Source organism: Bufo bufo, chromosome 3 (assembly GCF_905171765.1).
Source record: "Bufo bufo chromosome 3, aBufBuf1.1, whole genome shotgun sequence".
NCBI classification, from domain to species: domain Eukaryota; kingdom Metazoa; phylum Chordata; class Amphibia; order Anura; family Bufonidae; genus Bufo; species Bufo bufo.
Window position 1 is genome coordinate 447,539,489 of NC_053391.1, and position 21,251 is coordinate 447,560,739.

Here is a 21,251-nt window from a genome sequence, read left to right on the forward strand (position 1 = left end):
GCTCTGAGCCCCTGGGGGACATGTATGATGATAATTGCAAATGCCATGGGGCTGATGGCACTGGCTCTGGGGGAGATGTATGATGATGATGGCAAATGCCATGGGGCTGATGGCACAGGCTCTAGGCCCCTGGGGGACATGTATGATGATGATGGCAAATGCCATGGGGCTGATGGCACAGGCTCTAGGCCCCTGGGGGACATGTATGATGATGATGGCAAATGCCATGGGGCTGATGGCACAGGCTCTAGGCCCCTGGGGGACATGTATGATGATGATTGCAAATGCCATGGGGCTGATGGCACTGGCTCTGGGGGACATGTATGATGATGGCAAGTGCCATGGGGCTGATGGCACTGGCTCTGGGGGACATGTATGATGATGGCAAGTGCCATGGGGCTGATGGCACTGGCTCTGAAGGACATGTATGATGATGACAGCAAATGACATGGGGCTGATGGCACTGCCTCTGGGGGACATGTATGAAATTTGTGTTTTCCTAACACTTACTCTTCATCTTTACATTGTTTGGAAAAATATACACTGCTCAAAAAAATAAAGGGAACACTTAAACAACACAATGTAACTCCAAGTCAATCACACTTCTGTGAAATCAAACTGTCCACTTAGGAAGCAACACTGAATGACAATCAATTTCACATGCTGTTGTGCAAATGGGATAGACAACAGGTGGAAATTATAGGCAATTAGCAAGACACCCCCAATAAAGGAGTGGTTCTGCATGTGGTGACCACAGACCACTTCTCAGTTCCTATGCTTCCTGGCTGATGTTTTGGTCATTTTTGAATGCTGGTGGTGCTTTCACTCTAGTGGTAGCATGAGACGGAGTCTACAACCCACACAAGTGGCTCAGGTAGTGCAGCTTATCCAGGATGGCACATCAATGCAAGCTGTGGCAAGAAGGTTTGCTGTGTCTGTCAGCGTAGTGTCCAGAGCATGGAGGCACTACCAGGAGACAGGCCAGTACATCAGGAGACGTGGAGGAGGCCGTAGGAGGGCATCAACCCAGCAGCAAGACCGCTACCTCCGTCTTTGTGCAAGGAGGAACAGGAGGAGCACTGCCAGAGCCCTGCAAAATGACCTCCAGCAGGCCACAAATGTGCATGTGTCTGCTCAAACGGTCAGAAACAGACTCCATGAGGGTGATATGAGGGCCCGACGTCCACAGGTGGGGGTTGTGCTTACAGCCCAACACCGTGCAGGACGTTTGGTATTTGCCAGAGAACACCAAGATTGGCAAATTCACCACTGGCGCCCTGTGCTTTTCACAGATGAAAGCAGGTTCACACTGAGCACATGTGACAGACGTGACAGAGTCTGGAGACGCTGTGGAGAACGTTCTGCTGCCTGCAACATCCTCCAGCATGACCTTTTGGCATTGGGTCAGTAATGGTGTGGGGTGGCATTTCTTTGGAGGGCCGCACAGCCCTCCATGTGCTCGCCAGAGGTAGCCTGACTGCCATTAGGTACCGAGATGAGATCCTCAGACCCCTTGTGAGACCATATGCTGGTGCGGTTGGCCCTGGGTTCCTCCTAATGCAAGACAATGCTAGACCTCATGTGGCTGGAGTGTGTCAGCAGTTCCTGCAAGACGAAGGCATTGATGCTATGGACTGGCCCGCCTGTTCCCCAGACCTGAATCCAATTGAGCACATCTGGGACATCATGTCTCGCTCTATCCACCAACGTCACGTTGCACCACAGACTGTCCAGGAGTTGGCAGATGCTTTAGTCCAGGTCTGGGAGGAGATCCCTCAGGAGACCGTCCGCCACCTCATCAGGAGCATGCACAGGCGTTGTAGGGAGGTCATACAAGCACGTGGAGGCCACACACACTACTGAGCCTCATTTTGACTTGTTTTAAGGACATTACATCAAAGTTGGATCAGCCTGTAGTGTGTTTTTCCACTTTATTTTTGAGTGTGACTCCAAATCCAGGCCTCCATGGGTTGAAAATTTGATTTCCATTTTTTATTTTTTTTGTGTGATTTTGTTGTCAGCACATTCAACTATGTAAAGAACAAAGTATTTCAGAAGAATATTTAATTAACTCAGATCTAGGATGTGTTATTTTTGTGTTCCCTTTATTTTTTTGAGCAGTGTATTTTACACAATACACATTAAAAATGTCTTAGGTCCCTTTCACACGAGCGTGATTTCCGCACGGGTGCAATGCGTGACGTGAACGCATAGCACCCGCACTGAATCCTGACCCATTCATTTCAATGGGTCTGTGTACATGAGCGTTTTTCACGCATCAGTTCTGCGTTGCGTGAAAATCTCAGCATGTTCTATATTCTGCATTTTTCACGCAGCCCTGGCCCCATAGAAGTGCGGGTGCGATGCATTTTTCACTGATGGTTGCTAAGAGATGTTGTTTGTAAACATTCCGTTTTTTATCATGCGCATGAAAAACGCATCAAAACGCATTGCACCCGCGCGGAAAAAACTGAACAACTAAATGCAATCGCAGACAAAACTGACTGAACTTGCTTGCAAAATAGTGTGAGTTTCACTGAACACATCCGGACCTAATCCGTCACGCTCGTGTGAAAGGGGCCTTAAAGTTTTGTATTTTGTATACATACAGAAGAAAATAATATATCGCACATGCTTCAAATTATATCGCAATATAGATTTAAGGCCATATTGCACACCCCTAGGTTTCCAGCAAGGATAACCCACTAACCAAATGATGCTGGGGCTAACACACTACTGGCAGCCGCCTGTCTGTCTTGATGATAAGTATAAGGTATATGGACAAGGGTTCTCCTGGCTGATAACCCTTCAATTAATTGTTTAATCTATTGTTTTGGTGACTTGAACAATTTGTGAAAGGATCTTCAGTGCTACCCATAGCTTCCATACTACAATAGCATAGCAGCACTATATTTTTCAACTGTAGGCCAAGTTCAGGTGTGGTGTGCAGATTTCACATTGAAAATCCACAAAAAAGTTTAGTATCATACTAGTGGCCACACATATAGATGGTAAACGGATTGTCCGGCCTACAGATATTGATGACCTATTCTCAGGACAGGTCATCAAAATCAGATTGGTGGTGTCTGATGCCCAGCAACCCTGCTGATCAGCTGTTTAAAGGGGCTGCAGGCCTCATTCTTACCTTTATCCACTTTTTAGTTTCAAAAATCATTTATTGAAGATTATAGCAATAGAACTACTTCAATACATTATTACAGTCTGTATAGAAAACTGAAATATAGGCAATGCCAAAAGTTATTAGAAATACAACTGCGATCACTCCAGTAACACAGAGTAAATAGTCCTGCATAGCACACATCTATCAAATTACAATGTGAAGGTGTATCTTAGATCCACTGAATTTGCGGAAGACAACCAAGGTTCCCATATCTTCCCAAAATTGGCTAGTGAGTCAGTTCTTATAGCCGTCAATCGTTCGCACAAGAGTATTTTATTAACCCTGTCTAGGACAGCCTGGAAGCTAAGTGAAGATGTACGCCACTTGAAAGCTACATGAATTCTCGCTGCCAATAAAATAAATTGCGACAATTTAAATCTGGGGAACGTTGACCATGAAGGCTTGTCGCCTAATAGAAACAGTGAGAGTGTGGTGGGGTAATTGCAGCCCAGGGTCGTCAAAGTACAAATCTGATCTCAGAATCGCCTAACCACTACACAGTTCCACCAGATGTGTAGCATCGTGCCGTCCATGTCACATCCTCTGAAGCATTTAGGGGATACCATGTACGTTCTGTGCAGAATTTTTATGAAGGTTTCTGCCAGTGTGGTCTGCCATGAGCCTTTCGTAAGCGTTTGGGAGCACTGATGCCACCTAGATATGGAAGATTCCGTACCCATGTCACTTTCCCACGCTAGCATATACGGCAGTTTTACCCCTTCTGGATGAATGTTGAGCAGTCCATAAATTCTGGACAAAAGCCCCTGTTTATATGGGGAGTAAGCCATCATTCTTTCAAAAGGGGCAAATTCTAGTATTTGGGTGGATCCCATCAATGATTGTAGAAAGGAGAATATCCTATTAACATTGAAGTGTTCTCCTGGGGGGGAGTGTTTGTCTACAAAATCGTCCGTTGATTCCAATTTTCCCCGTCGCAGGAATTTATGTAGGGAACAGAGGTTTTTGTTGGTCCACCAAGTAAAAGCGGTGTGTTGCAGACCCGGGAGAAACATTGGGTTACCAAATATAGGTGTCAATGGGGATGGTGTAGATTGCAATTTATATTTAAATCGAACTGATCTCCAGAGGAGTAATGAGTAATGTGATGAGAGGGATTTAGTGCGGATGATTGGTGGTAACGAGGGCACTGTCCATATCAAAGCAGTCCAAGTATAGGGTGCCATGTGTGACATCTCTAGTGCTACCCAAAGTGGCTGATTCTTCCTTTCTAAATGTGTTAAGAACAGCTGGGCCAGTCTTGCTGCCCTATAATATTTCAGCAAATCTGGAACTGATAGTCCCCCCTGTACTTTGTGCCAACACATTGTTGATTTAGGGATGCGTGGTCTCTTGTTAGCCCAGATGAACCTCATAATGTCCTTCTGTAAGGACTTTAAGTCGGTGGAGGGAACAGGGACTGGAAGCGTCCTAAACAAGTATAAAAGTCTCGGAAGGACTACCATTTTGATTATATGTATCTTGCCTACCCACGAGACCAGTAGAGAGCCCCAAGAGTTCAAATCATGTTTGATTTTACGGTACATTGGAGGAAAATTGGTTCTATATACCAGGCCAATTTTGGTTGGTAGCAGCGTCCCTAGATATGCAATATAATGTAGTTTGTGTTGAAAAGGGACATTTCGTAGCAATAGTTCCTTCGTTTGTGGAGGGATATTACAGAGGAGTAGTTCCGACTTATGATTAATTTTAAGGCCAGATACCTCTGAAAAGGTTTGCAATAGACGCAGCAGTTGGGAAGGACATAATGGGATTAGTAACGGACATTAGTAAGTCGTCAGCAAATAAGTTTAATTTATATTCCGTCCCTTCTACAGTTAATCCTGTGATATCAGGGCTGCTTCTAATATGGATGACCAAGGGTTCTATTGCCATGGCAAATAGGGCTGGGGATAAGGGGCATCCCTGTCCTGTATCTCTGCATATCCGTATAGGGGATGGGCAGGAGGTGGGGATTTTTTTTTTTTTTTTTAGTGTAATTTTATATTGAGAGTACAGCATTGGAATCATATACATCAGCATGTACATGTTTACATAATACAATATATTGCAATTTTGTTTTCCAGCTACACACTCAAACATTTTTTTCTTTTATTTGTCATGTTTAGAGATCATACTTTACACTGGATCCAATATTAATACACCAACAACCCTAAACTCCCTCCCGCCCCCCCCCCTCTATAATTAAACGGTGAGACAACCATCCCTGTAAATTTAGTCCGTGCATTACTGCTATATGTAGAACCCATCCAATATCTCCACCGTTGCTTCAAGGCCCTCTTTTGCAGACTCATAAAACACCCCCTTTCACCCTTACTTCTTCTAGCACCAGGTCACCAGACAAAGGTTACTGCAACCTCCCAATCCCAGAGATTTGGTCCCTAAGACAGTCTTCCGCAAGCGCCCGTGATACCAAGCTTGGGTCAGTTAACCAGAGGTGGGGAGTTTAAGGTGTGCCTCAGGGCAAGAATATAAAGAACTTATTGCAGCGAGAAACGGGCCGTCCACTCCCATTATAGATAGGACTTTGTGGAGGTATTCTCATGTTACCGAATCGAAGGCTTTTTCTATGTCTAAAGCCAACAGTGCTAAAGGGGTAGTTTTCCTATTAGCTTCTTGGATGAGATTCAAAACCTTCCTAATATTGTCAGGGGCTTCTCGTCCAGGTATAAACCCTACCTGGTCTTTGTGTATAAGATATGGCAAAATGTTGTTTAATCGACGGGCCAAGATGTATGTAAATATCTTGTTATCTAGATTAAGAAGGGATATGGGTCTGTAGTTGGATGGGTGCAGAGGATCCTTGTTGGGTTTAGGGATAACTGTAATATTGGCCTGTAGGAATTCTGCTGGGGGTGTATGACCTTGTAGCAGGAGGTTACAATAATTAGAAATATGCGTGGAGAGAAAAGGAGCAAATTTTTATTATAGTATAGCGCCGAAAAACCATCCTGACGGGGGGCTTTACCTATCTTCAAGTTGTTTATAGTATACACAACTTCGTCACTGGATATCGGTCTACCTAGTTCTAATGAGGTTTTGGGGGTTATCCGGGGAATAGACACAGATGTTAAGAAGTCCTGAATGTGGGAGTCGGAGGGAGTGCTGGGAGTAGAGTAGAGTATAGTTTTCTGGTAAAAGGTGCGAAACATGTGGTGTATAGTGTCTGGATTAGAGGTAAGTTGGCCCGAACTCGTACGCAACTGAAAGACCTGGTTTATTTTCTGTTTTGCCTTAAGCTGGGAGGCTAGCATCTTATCCGGTTTCTTTGCATATCTATAGTAGTAGAATGCCGTCCATCGTACGGCTTTCTCTGTATTATTAGAAAGGATAGCATTCAATTGCAATTTAGTGTCTTTAATGGCCTTCAGGAGATATAGAGAGGGAGATCTCTGATGGGCCCGTACCAGTCTTTCAAGTTTAGCCTCCAAGGCTCTTTGGGCTTCTGTACGTTCCCGCTTTATGCGTGAGGCTACACTGATAAGTTTTCCCCTCATAAAAGCCTTGTGGGCTAGCCACACTATCATAGGGTCAGATTCAGAGGTAACATTATCCGCAAAACCAGTCCGGGGTGTGTCAATAAGGACTCATTTAGTCTCCACACAAGCCGAAGTAGTACGGTCAGCTATAGCCATTTCGGTCAAAACCATGTCATGGTCCGACCAGGAGGAGAGGATATGTCTAGAGTATGAAACGTAGGGGAGAAGCATCGTGGAGGTGAATATCATGTCGATGCGTGTGTATAACTAATGTATAGGTGAGTAATATGTGTAACTCCTTTGTGGTCCATTATGTTCCCTCCACGTGTCAGCTATAGCTAAGGACTCTAAGATCTTTCGAATCTTGACCTCGTGTGAGCGTGGGCGTGGCTGGGTAGAAGGATACGAACGGTCCAATACAAGGTTAATAGTGAGGTTAAAGTCCCCACACCAAATGATCTTGTGATATGTGAGGGATTCAATAATGGTTCCCATCTCCCCCAGGAAGGAAATAGGGTCTTCATTAGGGGCATATACATTGACAAGACATAGTGTTTCCTCCCTGTATGTTCCCAACAAAATAACATATCTCCCATTAGGGTGAAGGATCGATTGCGTCACTGACATCGGGAAAGAATTTTTTAGCAACGTTATCACACCCCTGCTTTTTGATTGGTAGGTAGATGAGAAATACCTGGAGTACTGTGAGTGAAAAAATTTCGGGTGGGACCCGGGTGTATAGTGCGATTCCTGTAGACAAAGGACGTCAGGTTTATGCTTCAGATACACAGAAAATGCTGTCTTCCGTTTTCTAGGCGAGTTCAAGCCCTGCACATTATGAGATAATATTTTATACATTACCGATGTAGTATGAGAAGCTCACGTGTGCGCTAATGTAGGAGACGTCCTCTATCTCATGAATCTCCACCTTCACCCCTTCACATATATGTAGGACCTTATCAAAGCTGCAAATTGGGTGATCTCTAGAACAGGAATTATAAAACAAAATGTTTAACAGTAAAACAGATACATAAACTGCATAGTATAACGAAAGCTGAACCAAGTCAGCACATGATGGCGGGTTGGGTGAGAGGAAGTCTCGCCCAGAAATGGCGCGAACCTCCAACTCCATCAACCCTTTTACATGAGGCGACATGAAAGTCCACTAAGCCGAATCCCTGATATAGGACTCCAAAAGTCAGTAGCATAAAGCAACTACTAAAAAGCTTGCAGAAAAACAAAACATTGAAAAAGAGGGCAACACTTGCGTCTCAATATGTCGATGGCACATAAACGTCGGCCCATCAAGGAGATCATGGCACCCAGGCCTCAGCAGTTCAGGTCTTGGGTGAGCGGTTGGCAGTGCCGGATGTGGGTGCTACCGTGGTCCAAATCCTAGCCGGTCTTTGAGGCTTGGGAGCGGCCTCCGGTCCGTCCTGGTCGTCATGCGGTATTCCCACTCGCTGCAGGGTCTCCAAACCCTCCGATAGCGATCGGACTGTGTGGTTCCGAGAGTTGAGCTGAAATGACAGGGCGAAAGGGAAGCCCCATCTGTACTTCACTTGTGCCTTCTGCAGTGCCTGTGTCACCTGCCTCAACTCTCGGCGTCGACGGAGGGTAGATGGTGCAAGGTCCACATACAGGTGCACAGATGGAGGTAGGCCGGTAACTCTGGGGTATTTCTGGCTGCGGCCAGGACCAGGTCTCTGACTTCAGGGTGATGGAATTTTAGGACCACGTCCCTTGGTAGGTCATTCAAGCGGGGTTTCCCCAAAGCCCTGTGGACCCTGTCCATTTTCAGGCGATTTTGCTCCGCTTGCGGCAGGAGGGCCGTAAATAAGGTTGTCATGGTGGTTTGTAAGTCCAGATATGATTCGGGCAGACCCCTTACATGGAGGTTTCCTCTGCGGGAACGGTTTTCAAGGACCTCTATCTTGAGTTCCAACGCCTCCAGTTGCGCCACATGCGTATTGATGTCTTCTCTGTCGGTGCCTAATGCGTCCGCAATATCATCAGTGCGGGTCTCTAGATCAGAGACCCGTTGCCCCAAATCCTGGATTTGACGTGTAAACTCCACCACTGCCTGTGAAAGTTCTGTACGAAATAGAGTAGCTATGTTAGCATAGAGTTCTGTCTGGCCTTGTTGGCCTTGTGGCTGCTGCATGCAGCCGCTGTTAGTGGAGGAGGTGGGGCTAGCTGGAGCATTGCAGAGTGCCCAGTATTTCTAAAAAGTTCAGGTAAAGTCTGTGATGGCGACGGTGTGCTCATCGGTTTTGACTTCTCTCTGTTGCGGGACATTCTCGGATTGTCGAGTACCAAGTTTGAAAACTTGTGGAGCTGTTGAAACGGCGCTTGAAAAGGGATTAGTTCGGCTTGCGGCACGGAGCTCAGAGAAGCATGTCCTCCTCCTCAGGCTGCGCGCATGCGCCCCTTTATCCACTTTTTAGTGGCTGTAAAGTGTTTGTCCCATTCAGTTGAACCATAATCTACAGTAGACAATGCAGTGGGGGAGGCTGATTCTCAAGTCAGTTGTCTTACAGTCAGTGAAAATACTGTGATAGGAGGTGACTTCCAATACTTCTGTTTTGATTGTACATTTAATTTTGTACATTTTCTGTCCTTTATGTTCTTTTAAAAATTATGTGAACTGTAAAGCCATAGCATATTTATTACATATTTTCCGATTCAATTTGCACCAAAATCTGCTGTCAGCAAATGAATCCAGGGAGATATATAACAGATTGCAGCAGATCTGCCCTGTTTGTTCAGTATAGAGAATATAGATAAGCTATCATCCAGGAGGACAAAAGCAGGCTCTCTTGTCACCTGGCTGTCTTATAATTTAAAGACGTACTCCCCCAAAAGTTTTATTCTCTGACCTGTTAGAAAGGTACATGTTGTAAACTGTAGTGAAGTTAATCTTCTTACTAGTGACTGTATTTCTATTTATAAAATCCCTTCTGATCATCAGCTGTGTCATGTGACCCGAACCTTGACTCTCCAAATAACACAGCATCTGATGAGTGTCAGTTTCTCTATGTATTTCTATGGGAGGCTGAATGTCAGTCTCATAGGAATGAATCGAGAAGTAACTGACTTGCTGTCCTGTGTCAGTTGGAGATCATAGTGTTGGTCACATGACACAGCTGAAGATCAGAAGTGAGGTTATTACTCACAAATACAGTCACTGGTAAGAGGATTACCTTCACTACAGTTTACATCATATACATTTAACAGGTCAGAGTATAACAATTTTTGTGGGAGTGCTTCTGTAATGTCTGACCCTTACCATGCTTTATACACAGGCAGTCCATAGCAGAGTACCTGTTGGCTGTGAGAAACTTTTGACATTACTCCTAGCAGAGAGTGCCAGTTGGCATAGGGAGACGTAGGTAACAAATAAGATCTCATCCAGTAAGACACAATAAAGTATAATTACCAACATTTGGTTGGTAAATTTTGAGGACAGTTAATCCCTTCCCAACCACCTCTACCTACTTGGGAATGTCAACTTCTAGGTGACGTGACGTCATATGGCCTAGGGAAAGTCTAAGCTGTGAGAAGGCAGCGGTGCTACTGCAAGCACTGGTGCCTTCTCAGACAGCTGATTGGCGAGGGGACCCACGTGTTGGACCCCCACTGATCACTATAAAAGTCTTTTAAAACACCTTTTAAAGATGCAGTAGTTTCCTAGTACCTCACTTGGTCACACATTGTCGACATGATGTCATTGCCACAGCCCAGTAAAAAAAAGTACTGTAGTGCTGACACTGGAACAGCATGGGACTTTATCCAGGTGAAAAAGTTAAGCTTTTACTGCTGATTTCTATTGCCCATTATTTGCTAGTAACTGGATGACTCCTTTACTATATTTTATGTATGGCTTTTGAGTAACATTTTACTTGCAAATGATTCTGCAGAAACCTCTTCCAGATGATCACTCTATCCGCTAGTTGCTCAGAACTGGCGGCATTGCAAACAGTTAATCACTTCCCAGCAGTGAAAACATTTCTGGACCTCTGCCCAGTCAATTGTTTCAGGCAGTACAATAAAATGCAAAGGTGATCAGCACTTTTTGTTTTATATACATATTTAACGCTGAATTTCACAGCTCGTGCTATTCCAGCAAATGACTCTGTTTACAAAAATGGCTGGGTGGGCTCTGCTGTTGGAATCCACTACGAGCACTGCAAAGGAGCGAGTCTGGATTTACACATTCATTTGTAGCTAATTCGTCTTTGTTTATGCTGTATGATTAATGGATGTCCACTATAACCGCTATCTAAACTGTATATAGACTTTTATAGCTAGGATAGTAACTGTTTGCATGACATTTGCAGTCCATAAGAATACACTGAATGTGCGTGCCACTTTCATGAGATTTTCATAGTATCGATGAGGTGTCGGCAGTAGTGGCACATGCCTTTGGTATTAATCTGTTGGCAGACTCTTTAAATATATTGACTGCTCAGTGGCCAGCTTCATGGCATTGACAGCCGAGTAGCTGTTTTGTATTGCATCTAAAGGATTTTTCCAGGTTTCCCTTTATAGCAAACTACTTTGTGACTGCACAAGTAGTGGAATAGTGCGTGCTCCTGCTTCTACCCTTAAGAGTTTAGCCCTCAGGCATACTGAATAACAACCGATTATCTACAACATGCTGACATCTGTGGAATTCCTGCTGTGATCATAATTCATGGACCAGTTAGCACATGGCACATAAAAAAGCCTTGAGATTGTGACAAGATCAGTACATAATGGAAAGAGCTTATCAGGCCCGGTGTTATAATAAGGCAGACCAAGCGGCTGCCTTAGGGCGCTGAGAAGGGAGGGGGGGGAAATGAAACTTTTTTTTTTTTTTTTTCATTAATCACTTGCATGCCGCCAGCCTCCTACGGCTGTTCTCCTCTGTGTGGTGGTCCTCATATCTTCTCTCTGGACTCCCGAGTCCCGACAAGTTGTTTGAGGACCTTTCCCACTCTGCCAGTCAGTGGCAGCAGCTGTGTCAGGGCAGTGATTTCCCGCTGAGCCAATCACTGGTCTGACACGTGACACAGCTGCAGTCACTGATTGGCTGAGTGGGAAAGGTCCTCAAAGTCTTGTCGGGAGCACAGAGAGAAGATACCAGGACCACACAGAGGAGAAGGGGAGCTGCTGCAGATGGGACCAGGCCCAGGTGAGCATAATGTTTATTTTTACACAACATTAATAGAGGGGGGGGGAGGGAGTATGCCATGGAGGGGGGGGGGGGGGGGTGATGTGACATGGGGGGGGGAGAAATGTGCCATGGAGGGGAAGAAATGTGACATGGAGGGGGTTGAAATGTGACATGGGGGGAAGAAATGTGCCATGGGGGGGGAAGAAATGTGACACAAATGGGGTGATATAAAAAAGCAGCGGGGGGGATGTGACATGGAAGCGGAGACATGTCACATTCCCCCCCCCCTCAATGTCACATTTCCCCCCCCCCCCAATGTCACATTTCCCCCCCCCCTCAATGTCACATTCCCCCCCGCCCTCAATGTCACATTCCCCCCCGCCCTCAATGTCACATTTCCCCCCCCGCCCTCAATGTCACATTTCCCCCCCTCAATGTCACATTTCCCCCCCTCAATGTCACATTTCCCCCCCCCCCCTCAATGTCACATCACCCCCCTATGTCACATTCCCCCCCCCTCCATGTCACATTTCCCCCCCCCCCTCCATGTCACATTTCAACCCCCTCCATGTCACATTCCCCCCCCCTCAATGTCACATTCCCCCCCGCCCTCAGTCACATTCCCCCCCGCCCTCAGTCACATTTCCCCCCCCTCCATGTCACATTTCCCCCCCCTCCATGTCACATTCCCCCCCCCCCCTCCATGTCACATTTCCCCCCCCCCCCTCCATGTCACATTTCAACCCCCTCCATGTCACATTTCAACCCCCTCCATGTCACATCACCCCGACCGAGTTGTGGTGGGGGCGCCAAAATATAGCTTCGCTTGTGTGTGCAAAAATCCTTGCACTGGCCCTGGCGGAGAGATTTACTAAGCAAAATATGCCAAAATTGGGATGCAGATTACTCTAAATATTGAGTAAAAGGCATGTGCCATGTGTATTATGTATTTTACAAACTTTTATACCTATAGAAAAGAATTTAGAAAAGGGGAGTCGTGTTCTCCCATATTCCTGAATGCAAATATTCTTCGCCACAAGTTGCACATTTTCCATGGAGTTATGGTGCAGACAGCCACACTGAAATTTCACCAAAATCTTTTGCCATGGAACTTTGGCACAGACACCTGCGCTGAAATTTTGCTGGCAGCCGTGTGGTTTATGCCCCCCATTCATTTCAATAGGAGGCAGCGATTAGGATCGTGGAGCAGCGGCTTAAAGCTTTGCAATCCTAAGTGTTGCCTATTATTGAAATGAAAGGCAAAAACCACACGGCTGCCAGCAAAATTTCAGCGCAGGTGTCTGTGCCAAAGTTCCATGGCAAAAGATGCCCTATGAACATATACCCTAAGGCAGGGATGGGCAAACTGCGGCTCTCCAGCTGTTGTAAAACTACAGTCTGCCTACAGGTATCAGCCTACAGCAGGGCATGATGGGATTTGTAGTTTTACAACAGCTGGAGGGCCGCAGTTTGCCCATCCCTGCCCTAAGGGTACATTCACATAGAGGATTCTGAAACTGTCAGCTGACGGTGTAATTTTGGTGCAGAATCCGCTCCAAAATTTTCAAGGCATCATCTTAAAGAGATGAAATCTGATTGTTGACAAAGCTGTCCATAGCAACCATTGTCCTTGTGCACATTTTGACAAGTCTCTCCTAATAACACTTAAAGGGACCCTGTCATCATACAAAAACAGTGCTATCTGCAGATGGCATAACTCATAGGCCAATTAGCACATGGCTTGTTGTATCACATCTAAATTACACCACATTACAGGAACATTGCTGTAATATTAAATGAGTCCATAAAGCAAATGTTTACATACATGTGTTATTATTTTGCATCAGACATTATGATTTAGTGCTACATTATTTTTTCTAAATGGAATGTGTACTTTACAATTCATAATATGGTAACATATTTTGCAGGGGAATTATATAATGACAAATTATTTGAGAAAATACAATAAAGTATCAAATTACTTATGTTAACCCCTTCAGGACCCTGCCATTTTTCACCTTAAGGACCAAGCCATTTTTACCAAATCTGACATGTCACTTTATGTGGTAATAACTTTAAAACGCTTTTACTTATCCAGGCCATTCTGAGACTTTTGTCGTCACATAATTTTACCACTGTCATGAAGTACAATGAGCCAAAATATTTCATTTTTATTTATAGAAAATACCAAATTTACAAAACATTTCAAAAAATTACCAAATTTACAATTTCAATTTCTCTACTTTTATAATGGATAGTAATAACTCCAAAAATAGTTATTATTTTACGTTCCCCATATGTCTACTTCATGTTTGGATAATTTTGGGACGTTAGAAGGCTTAGAAGTTTAGAAGCAAATCTTAAAATTTTTAAGAATTTCCAAAACCCAATTTTTTAAGGACCAGTTCAGTTTAGGGTTGTTTCGATACCAAAATTTTGATTCGGTTGCAATACTCGATACCATTCGATACCACGTGAAAAAAATAAAACACCAAAAAAAGCCGCGTGCATTCCACATTATATGGAACGTCTCGCCCATAATAGAACAGTCCGATCCTATTTTTTAGGGGGACAAGGTGACTAAAAAAAATGGCTAAATCAGAAGGTACGGGAACCGCGCTCTAAATATGCAGTAAATGTCAGTATTGAACTTCTATAAATACGGTGAATAATGAAGACTCGTCCAAATACCATAGGTAAAAGTCGCTGAACCCTATTGTTCATGCGGAGATGATAAAATTCTCCTACCACTGGTCCATAGATAATGCAATGAGTCTCAAATAGCTGTGACCAAGTTCCGAACCCAAGTATAGGAGGCAGATACGTAATGATCTCAAACACCTCGTGCTGGTCCACAGATCTCGTGCTGGGGGTCCAACCACTGAGTCCAAACACCGGACCTTCAAAAGGAATGAGACAAATAGTGCAATACCCTCGGTATCTTAAACGGTGAGGAATTTATTATACTCACATTAAATAAGTCACAAACTTGCACATAACTGCTGTTCATTACTTCCACACCAGATAACATTATTTATTTATTAAAAAAAATGGCAAATCGCGCATTTTTTTAAATTTTATTTATATTTTTTTTTTTCTGTTACGGCGTTCATCGCATAGGAGATTTTCTATATATTTTAATAGTTTGGACTTTTCAAACGTGGCGATATGTAATATGTTTATTGTTTATATATTTTATATGTAATATTGGGAAAGGGGTGATTTATACTTAATATTTTGGTGGGTTTTTTTTAAACTTTTTATTTAATAACTATTTCCCCCTTTAGGGGCTAAAACCTGGGATCTTTTAATCCCTTGTCCTATTCACCCTAATAGAACTCTATTAGGGTGAATAGGACTTCACACTCTCCCTGCTGCCCTGTTCATAGTACACACAGCAGCAGGGAGATTACCATAGCAGCCAGGGCTTCAGCAGCCAGCCAAACAGAACTCAAAATCTATTACCCTGAATCTGGAGTTTACAGAAACACCCCATATGTGCTCAAAAACTGATGTATGGGTGCACAGCAGGCTTCAGAGTGGAAGGAGCATCATATGGCTTTAGGAGAGCGGATTTAGCTGGAATGGTAATTGGGAGCTATGTCGCATATGAAGACACCCTGAGGTGGCCCTACAGTGGAAACCCCCAAAAAGTGACCCTATTTTGGAAACTAGACGACTCGAGGAATCTTTCAAGGTGTGTAGTGAGCACTTTGACCTCAAAGGTGTTTCCTAGATTTAGGAAACACTTGGCAGTGAAAATGAAAAATTGCATTTTTTTTTGTGGAAACATTTGCTTTACACCCACCAAAGGCTTTTCACTTTCCCAAAGGCTAACAGGACAAAATGCACCCCACCTTTTGTTCCCCATTTCCCTCCGAATACGGCAACACCCCATATGTGCTTGTAGCCTGCTGTATGGACGCACAGCAGGGCTCTAGAGACAAAGTGCAAAATATGTTTTTTGCAGGCTTTAATAAACAGACATGGATTTTAGGTGCCATGTCGCATTTAAAAGTTTCCTGAGGTCCCCAAAAATTAAAAACCCAGAAGTGACCCCATTTTGGAAAGAGCACCCCAGTACGAACATTTTAAGTGGTGGAAAGAGTACTTTTCAGCAAACAGGTGTCTCACAGAATGCAGAAACACTTGTTAAAGGATTTCAAAGCACACATTTGTGAAAAAGAAAAATTACTAGCAGACCCCAATATTTCACTTTCACAATGGGTTAAAGGAGAAAATGCACCCCAGTATGGGTTCCCCATTTTCTCCCCATTCAGGAAACACCCCATATGTGCTTGTAGCCTGTTGTATGGGCGCACAGCAGGCAAACTGCTAAATGTGAATTTGGCTGGCCTGAATTGGCAGACATGGATTATAGGTGCCGTGTCGCATTAAAAAAATTCCTCAGGTCCCTGGAAATTAAAAACCCTAAGAACTGACCTCATATTGGAAAGAGCGCCCCCGCACGCCCATATGCTGCACGAGTCCCCAAAACTTCATCCTCTCTGCTGCACCTACTGAGGTCCAACCTAGGGGTCTAGCGTATGCCGATGTAGGGTTCTGTTTAGGGATCAGTGAATCAACTTCGGATGAAACATCCAAAGTCGATTCGCATAAAACTTTGTTTCAATACTATACGGAGCTAGCGCTCCGTACACTATTAGAATGTATTGGCTCTGATGAGCTGAAGTTATTACTTATAAAATAACTTCAGAAATTTATTTATACTCTAAAAAAACATTTCCCGAACTCTGGTTCGGTTCCAAGGTACCACTTGGAACCGAACCCAAGTTTGGGAAATGTTTTTTTACAGTGTAAATCAATTTCTGAAGTTATTATGCGAAGTCTCGCGAGACTTCGCAAAATAATAACTTCGGCTCATCGGAGCCAATACATTCTAATACTGTACGGAGCTCGCTCCGTATAATATTGAAACAAAGTTTTATGCGATTCGCTCATCCCTAGTTCTGATCAATTCATTGTTGGGCGTATGAATTGGTTTGGGCCACCATTAAATTTACAAAATCTTCAGAGAAGAAGATTTAGAAAAAATCTAGTTCAGTGAAGCCCGCACTATCTGTCATCCGGACCTGCCCTCAAAATCCGGAATTTGGGGCTGATATTCAACAGGGGGTGGGTTCCATAAGGGTTCACTCTGGGGGAGCTGCCTCCGCTGCTACCTTGGGGCGCCTTCTAGAGGGTCCCTCATCAGCGGATGATAATGAGGGGGTAAAGGAAAGTGGCATCCTCTTCTCCCTCACTAGCAGATTCAGTATCGGAGGCAAGCCTGGCGTATGCCTCTTCAGCTGAGTATACTCGTTGGGATGGATGGGCCATCTTTATTTTATAGGAGTGTGAAATGTGTAAACCTTTATTTCGTGTGAGGGGTGTGTATGTTGTGTTTTCACACGTGAAGGGGCTTGTAATAAATTTGAAATAAAATTTCGAAGAAAAAAAGGAGAAAAAAAATGTGCAAAAAAAAATTCTAAACTGACACGAACTGTAATATTAATATATATATAATCTAACTGCAGGTCTTTTTTCACACAAAAAAAAAATTAAAATAAAAAAATAAAAAATGTGCAGATGTAAATGAGCACATTACTGATCAGTGCTTTGCAGCACGCACGCACGCACACAGATTGTGCATGCGTGCAAAAACTGTAGTATAAAAATTCACTACAGTGCTCTGCAAAATGCACGCACGCTGTCACGAGTAATAGGGAGGGGAAAGCACCACATAACAACAAAAAGGAAATATACTGAATTCTAGGCCTCAAAGCTAAGCGAAAGGGATGGTGACCTCCTAGGAATCACTAGAACTCTCCCTGACTCCTGCCAATATGAGTAGACCCTGAAGGTGGAAATACTCATACACCTTAACCTTAGCCCTAGGGACCCTGGAAATCTCTAGGAGTGGTGGCAGGGAATGAGACTACTGATTCCTTCCCAGATGAAAGAACCAGTATCTCCCTGAGGCCTAGAAAACAAACACAAGTGAACAACAAAATGCAAAACAAAATGCACTTAGCTTAAAGAAGAATGGAGGAGCAGGAGATCCAAAGGAACAACACTCCAGCTCAACTAACTCCAGCAGGAAATATCAACCGCATGGTAAGCAGTGAGTCAGAACTAAATAGAGCCTCAGCTGCACCTGACAAGAGGTGTGGTCATTACCAAACAACAACACTGCAAGGTGAAAACAGAGAGACTGTCAGATACCCTCATGTGCTGCCAGTCTCTCAGATCCTCTCACCTCTGTCATGGGAGGGATCGTGACACATGCAGATGGTGCGTTCGTGCAAAAATCTAAACTGACACTAACTGAAATATATATACCACTAACTGCATAAAAAAAATTAAAAAAAATGTGCAGATGTAAATGAGCACACTACTGATCGGTGCTCTGCAGCACATACGCACACAGATCGTGCATGCAAAAACTGTAGCATAAAAATTCACTACAATGTTAAAAAAGTGAACACTCGCTAAAAATTTATATATAAAAAAAACAAACGCAAAGAATAATCCCCAGGTGCTGATCAAGCAGGTATGCACTGAACAGCACTTGGCTTTCACAGCTCGCATGCAAAAAAAGTGGTGCAGAGCTGGAGAGTTGTAAAAAAAAAAAAAGACCAAATAAAGCGCATGGACCAAATGACGCCCGTTCAATAAGGACGGGGGGGGGGGGAGGGACAGGGACGGAGGGTGGTTTAGGGATCTGGAACAGCTGCAAATTAAAATTCAGTGCAGAAATTCCAGATGTTCTTCTTGTCTTTCTGCAGGAAAGTGTTGAATCTCAGTGGTGGTGTACTACAAGTCCCAGCAAGCCAACAAGCAGCACAGAGAAGCACAGAACCTCTCTGCATCCAGTCACCAGCTAGAATGGCTGCATGCAGGGAGGTTCAGCCCTTTCCTGTGCAGCTATAGCGCTGCCATTGGCTGGAACAATGCTCCAGCCAATCACAACGCTGGCAGGGGATGCCAAACACCGGTGTCCCCTGCCTCACCTCGGAGGAGACCGGTGCTGAATCTCCCCCTGACCCCCTCCCACCCCGCCCCGCAGCCTTTTTCAGCTTCCGGCGCTGTGATGTGCCGGTCTTCATTGACCGGCCAATCGCAGTGCTTGGAGCTGCAGGGAGGCGGTGCTGCACCATGCTGCCCTTACCCGGCATGGATGCCTACCGGTAAGAGCAGCCATGGTGCCCCGGTTCCACTGTGATCCTCCCCCAGCACCCGGCGGACCTCGTGCCGTACATGTACGGCTCTGGTCTTTAAGTCACGTGTACGTCGCGGGTTCTTAAGGGGTTAACTTGTAGAATTTTTTGTGATTCGCAGTGGAGCGTTCTTTCAGAAGATAAAAACATTCCTTTGCAATTTAAATAACTTTTTATCACAATTACAATGTTTTAATAAAACCATATTGGGGGATGTCTAGATTCAGAACTGATGTCTTGTTTAATGAACACGGTATACATATTTTGTTCACGATTATGTTCTTATGTCTCATTCTTTCAACACCCTCTTATTTTCTGTTGTGATTAACATGTGATTATTGCATATTATGTCTCTGCACAACTCCCATATCTCTAGACTTGTCTTCACGTGCCCAGAGTAAACCAGTTTGGAAACCAAAATGTACATTTCGTTTTCATATTCCTTCTATTTCACATTACATTGTAGCAAAACTTGAAATTCCAGTTCTTTCTGCAGAAATGATTCACATGAAAAGGCTGTGATTATATGATGAAACAGTGTAATCAGGTGGCTTACTTGAAGGATATTTACTGAAGATCAATTTGCTCAAGGACTTTTATATATGCAATTCAGAAATACATTATCTACCAAAATATTGGTCATATATTATTAGTAAATGAAAACTTTGTACATCTGTAATCTCCATGGCAATACTCCCATAAAATCTCCACGCAGAGCCATCTAGTGAAAAAAAATGGAACGGACACGCATCACGTATGCGAACCCATTCACTTGACCGGGTCCGCAAGTCCGGAGATGCATTGCGGCACGGAACCACTGAGTGGAACCCTACGGAAGCACTACGGAGTGCTTTCATGGGTTCCGTTCAGTGCCTCCGCACAGCAAAAAGATAGAACTTGCTCTATCTTTTTGCGGAACTGACAGATCGCGGACCCATTCAATCCACATGTAGATTCATTGTTTCTGGGCAGCAGACTGCAGTTTAGACAACACAATCTGCTGCCCAGAAAGAATAATTTAGGTGTCCTCATAAACAATTGTTTCACCCGATGAACAAGCGTTTCGCTCATTCATCGAGTGATTTGCGACACCTTTAGATGGGCAGATGATTGGGAACGAGCGTTCATATGAACTTTTGCCCCAAATAAACTGCCTGACAATCAGGCAGTGTAAACCCGGCAATATTTGCAATACCTAGTGAGGTCTCTGGGCTCAGACACTGTATGCCGTAGCGGGCTTATAGAAGCACCTGGACTCCAACCTATCATCAGGCCTCAAAATCACAGCGAAGAGGAATTTGAATGGAACAGCAGCCAAGAATGAGCCCAGCTGCTCTACTGAACATCAGTGCAGAGCCATTTGACATCGGTGGGACTGATGTAAACAGCGCAGAGACTTGGTGACCCATTTCCATCTGTTAAATCTCCTCCTATCCGCAGTCTTGTGGATTTGAGAAATGGGGGACTGGGGTCTCCTGTTCTGGTGATTGGTGGAGGTCCCAGCACTCTGCATCACACTGAGATAGTATTTATCACCTATCCTCTAGAAAGGTGATAAATGCTTGTGGCCAGAATGCTTCTTGATCTTATTTTTAAGAAAGGTAAAATATATTTTTTAATGTTTTTATAGGAATTGTCTTGCTGTCCAGTGAAGACATTGTGAGACAACAGTTATATAGAGCTAGATTGGACCTTCTAGTGACAGCTTTTCTTAGGTAGGGCCACATCCACACAGCAGAATGATTTTAGGGTTGCATATCAAAGAAATCTGCATTATGACTGACTTAGTGATTTATTTTTTAGCACAACTGAAATCTTAGATGACAAACAACATTATAGAAAAATATTGGTTCTAAATGAAGTACCCACTGACTACCTTTTTTATATATATTTTTTTTTTTCCTCTTTGATTAAGTCTTGCTAAATGTGTCAATCTTTTCTCTTCTCTCTCTTTGTTTCTTAGATTTACGGAATCAGTGTTCTCCTAACCCATGCCATGAACTTGGTTCCACTACGTGCTTGGATTTGCTTGGAGATTTCTACTGTAACTGCAAGAAAGGATGGATGGGGAAAACTTGTGACACTGGTATTTCAGAGCTAAATTGTCTGTTTTATTTTGTCTATAAGCAGCAAAAATAACTTGAATATGGCAGAGCTCCTTTTTCATTTGTCACATAGTGCTCTAATATCATGAT

At 43.9% G+C, this 21,251-nt stretch overlaps 1 protein-coding gene across 5 annotated transcripts in view; it reads left to right on the top strand.

The window, feature by feature from the left end:
• Nucleotides 1-21,251, top strand: part of GAS6 (growth arrest specific 6) — a 94,287-nt gene that overhangs the window by 40,060 nt on the left and 32,976 nt on the right. For all 5 annotated transcript variants that reach the window (XM_040425084.1, XM_040425085.1, XM_040425088.1 and 2 more), the window contains one exon: nt 21,020-21,142. In XM_040425084.1, the coding sequence (XP_040281018.1) occupies nt 21,020-21,142 (123 nt within the window). The remainder of the gene's footprint in view (nt 1-21,019; nt 21,143-21,251) is intronic.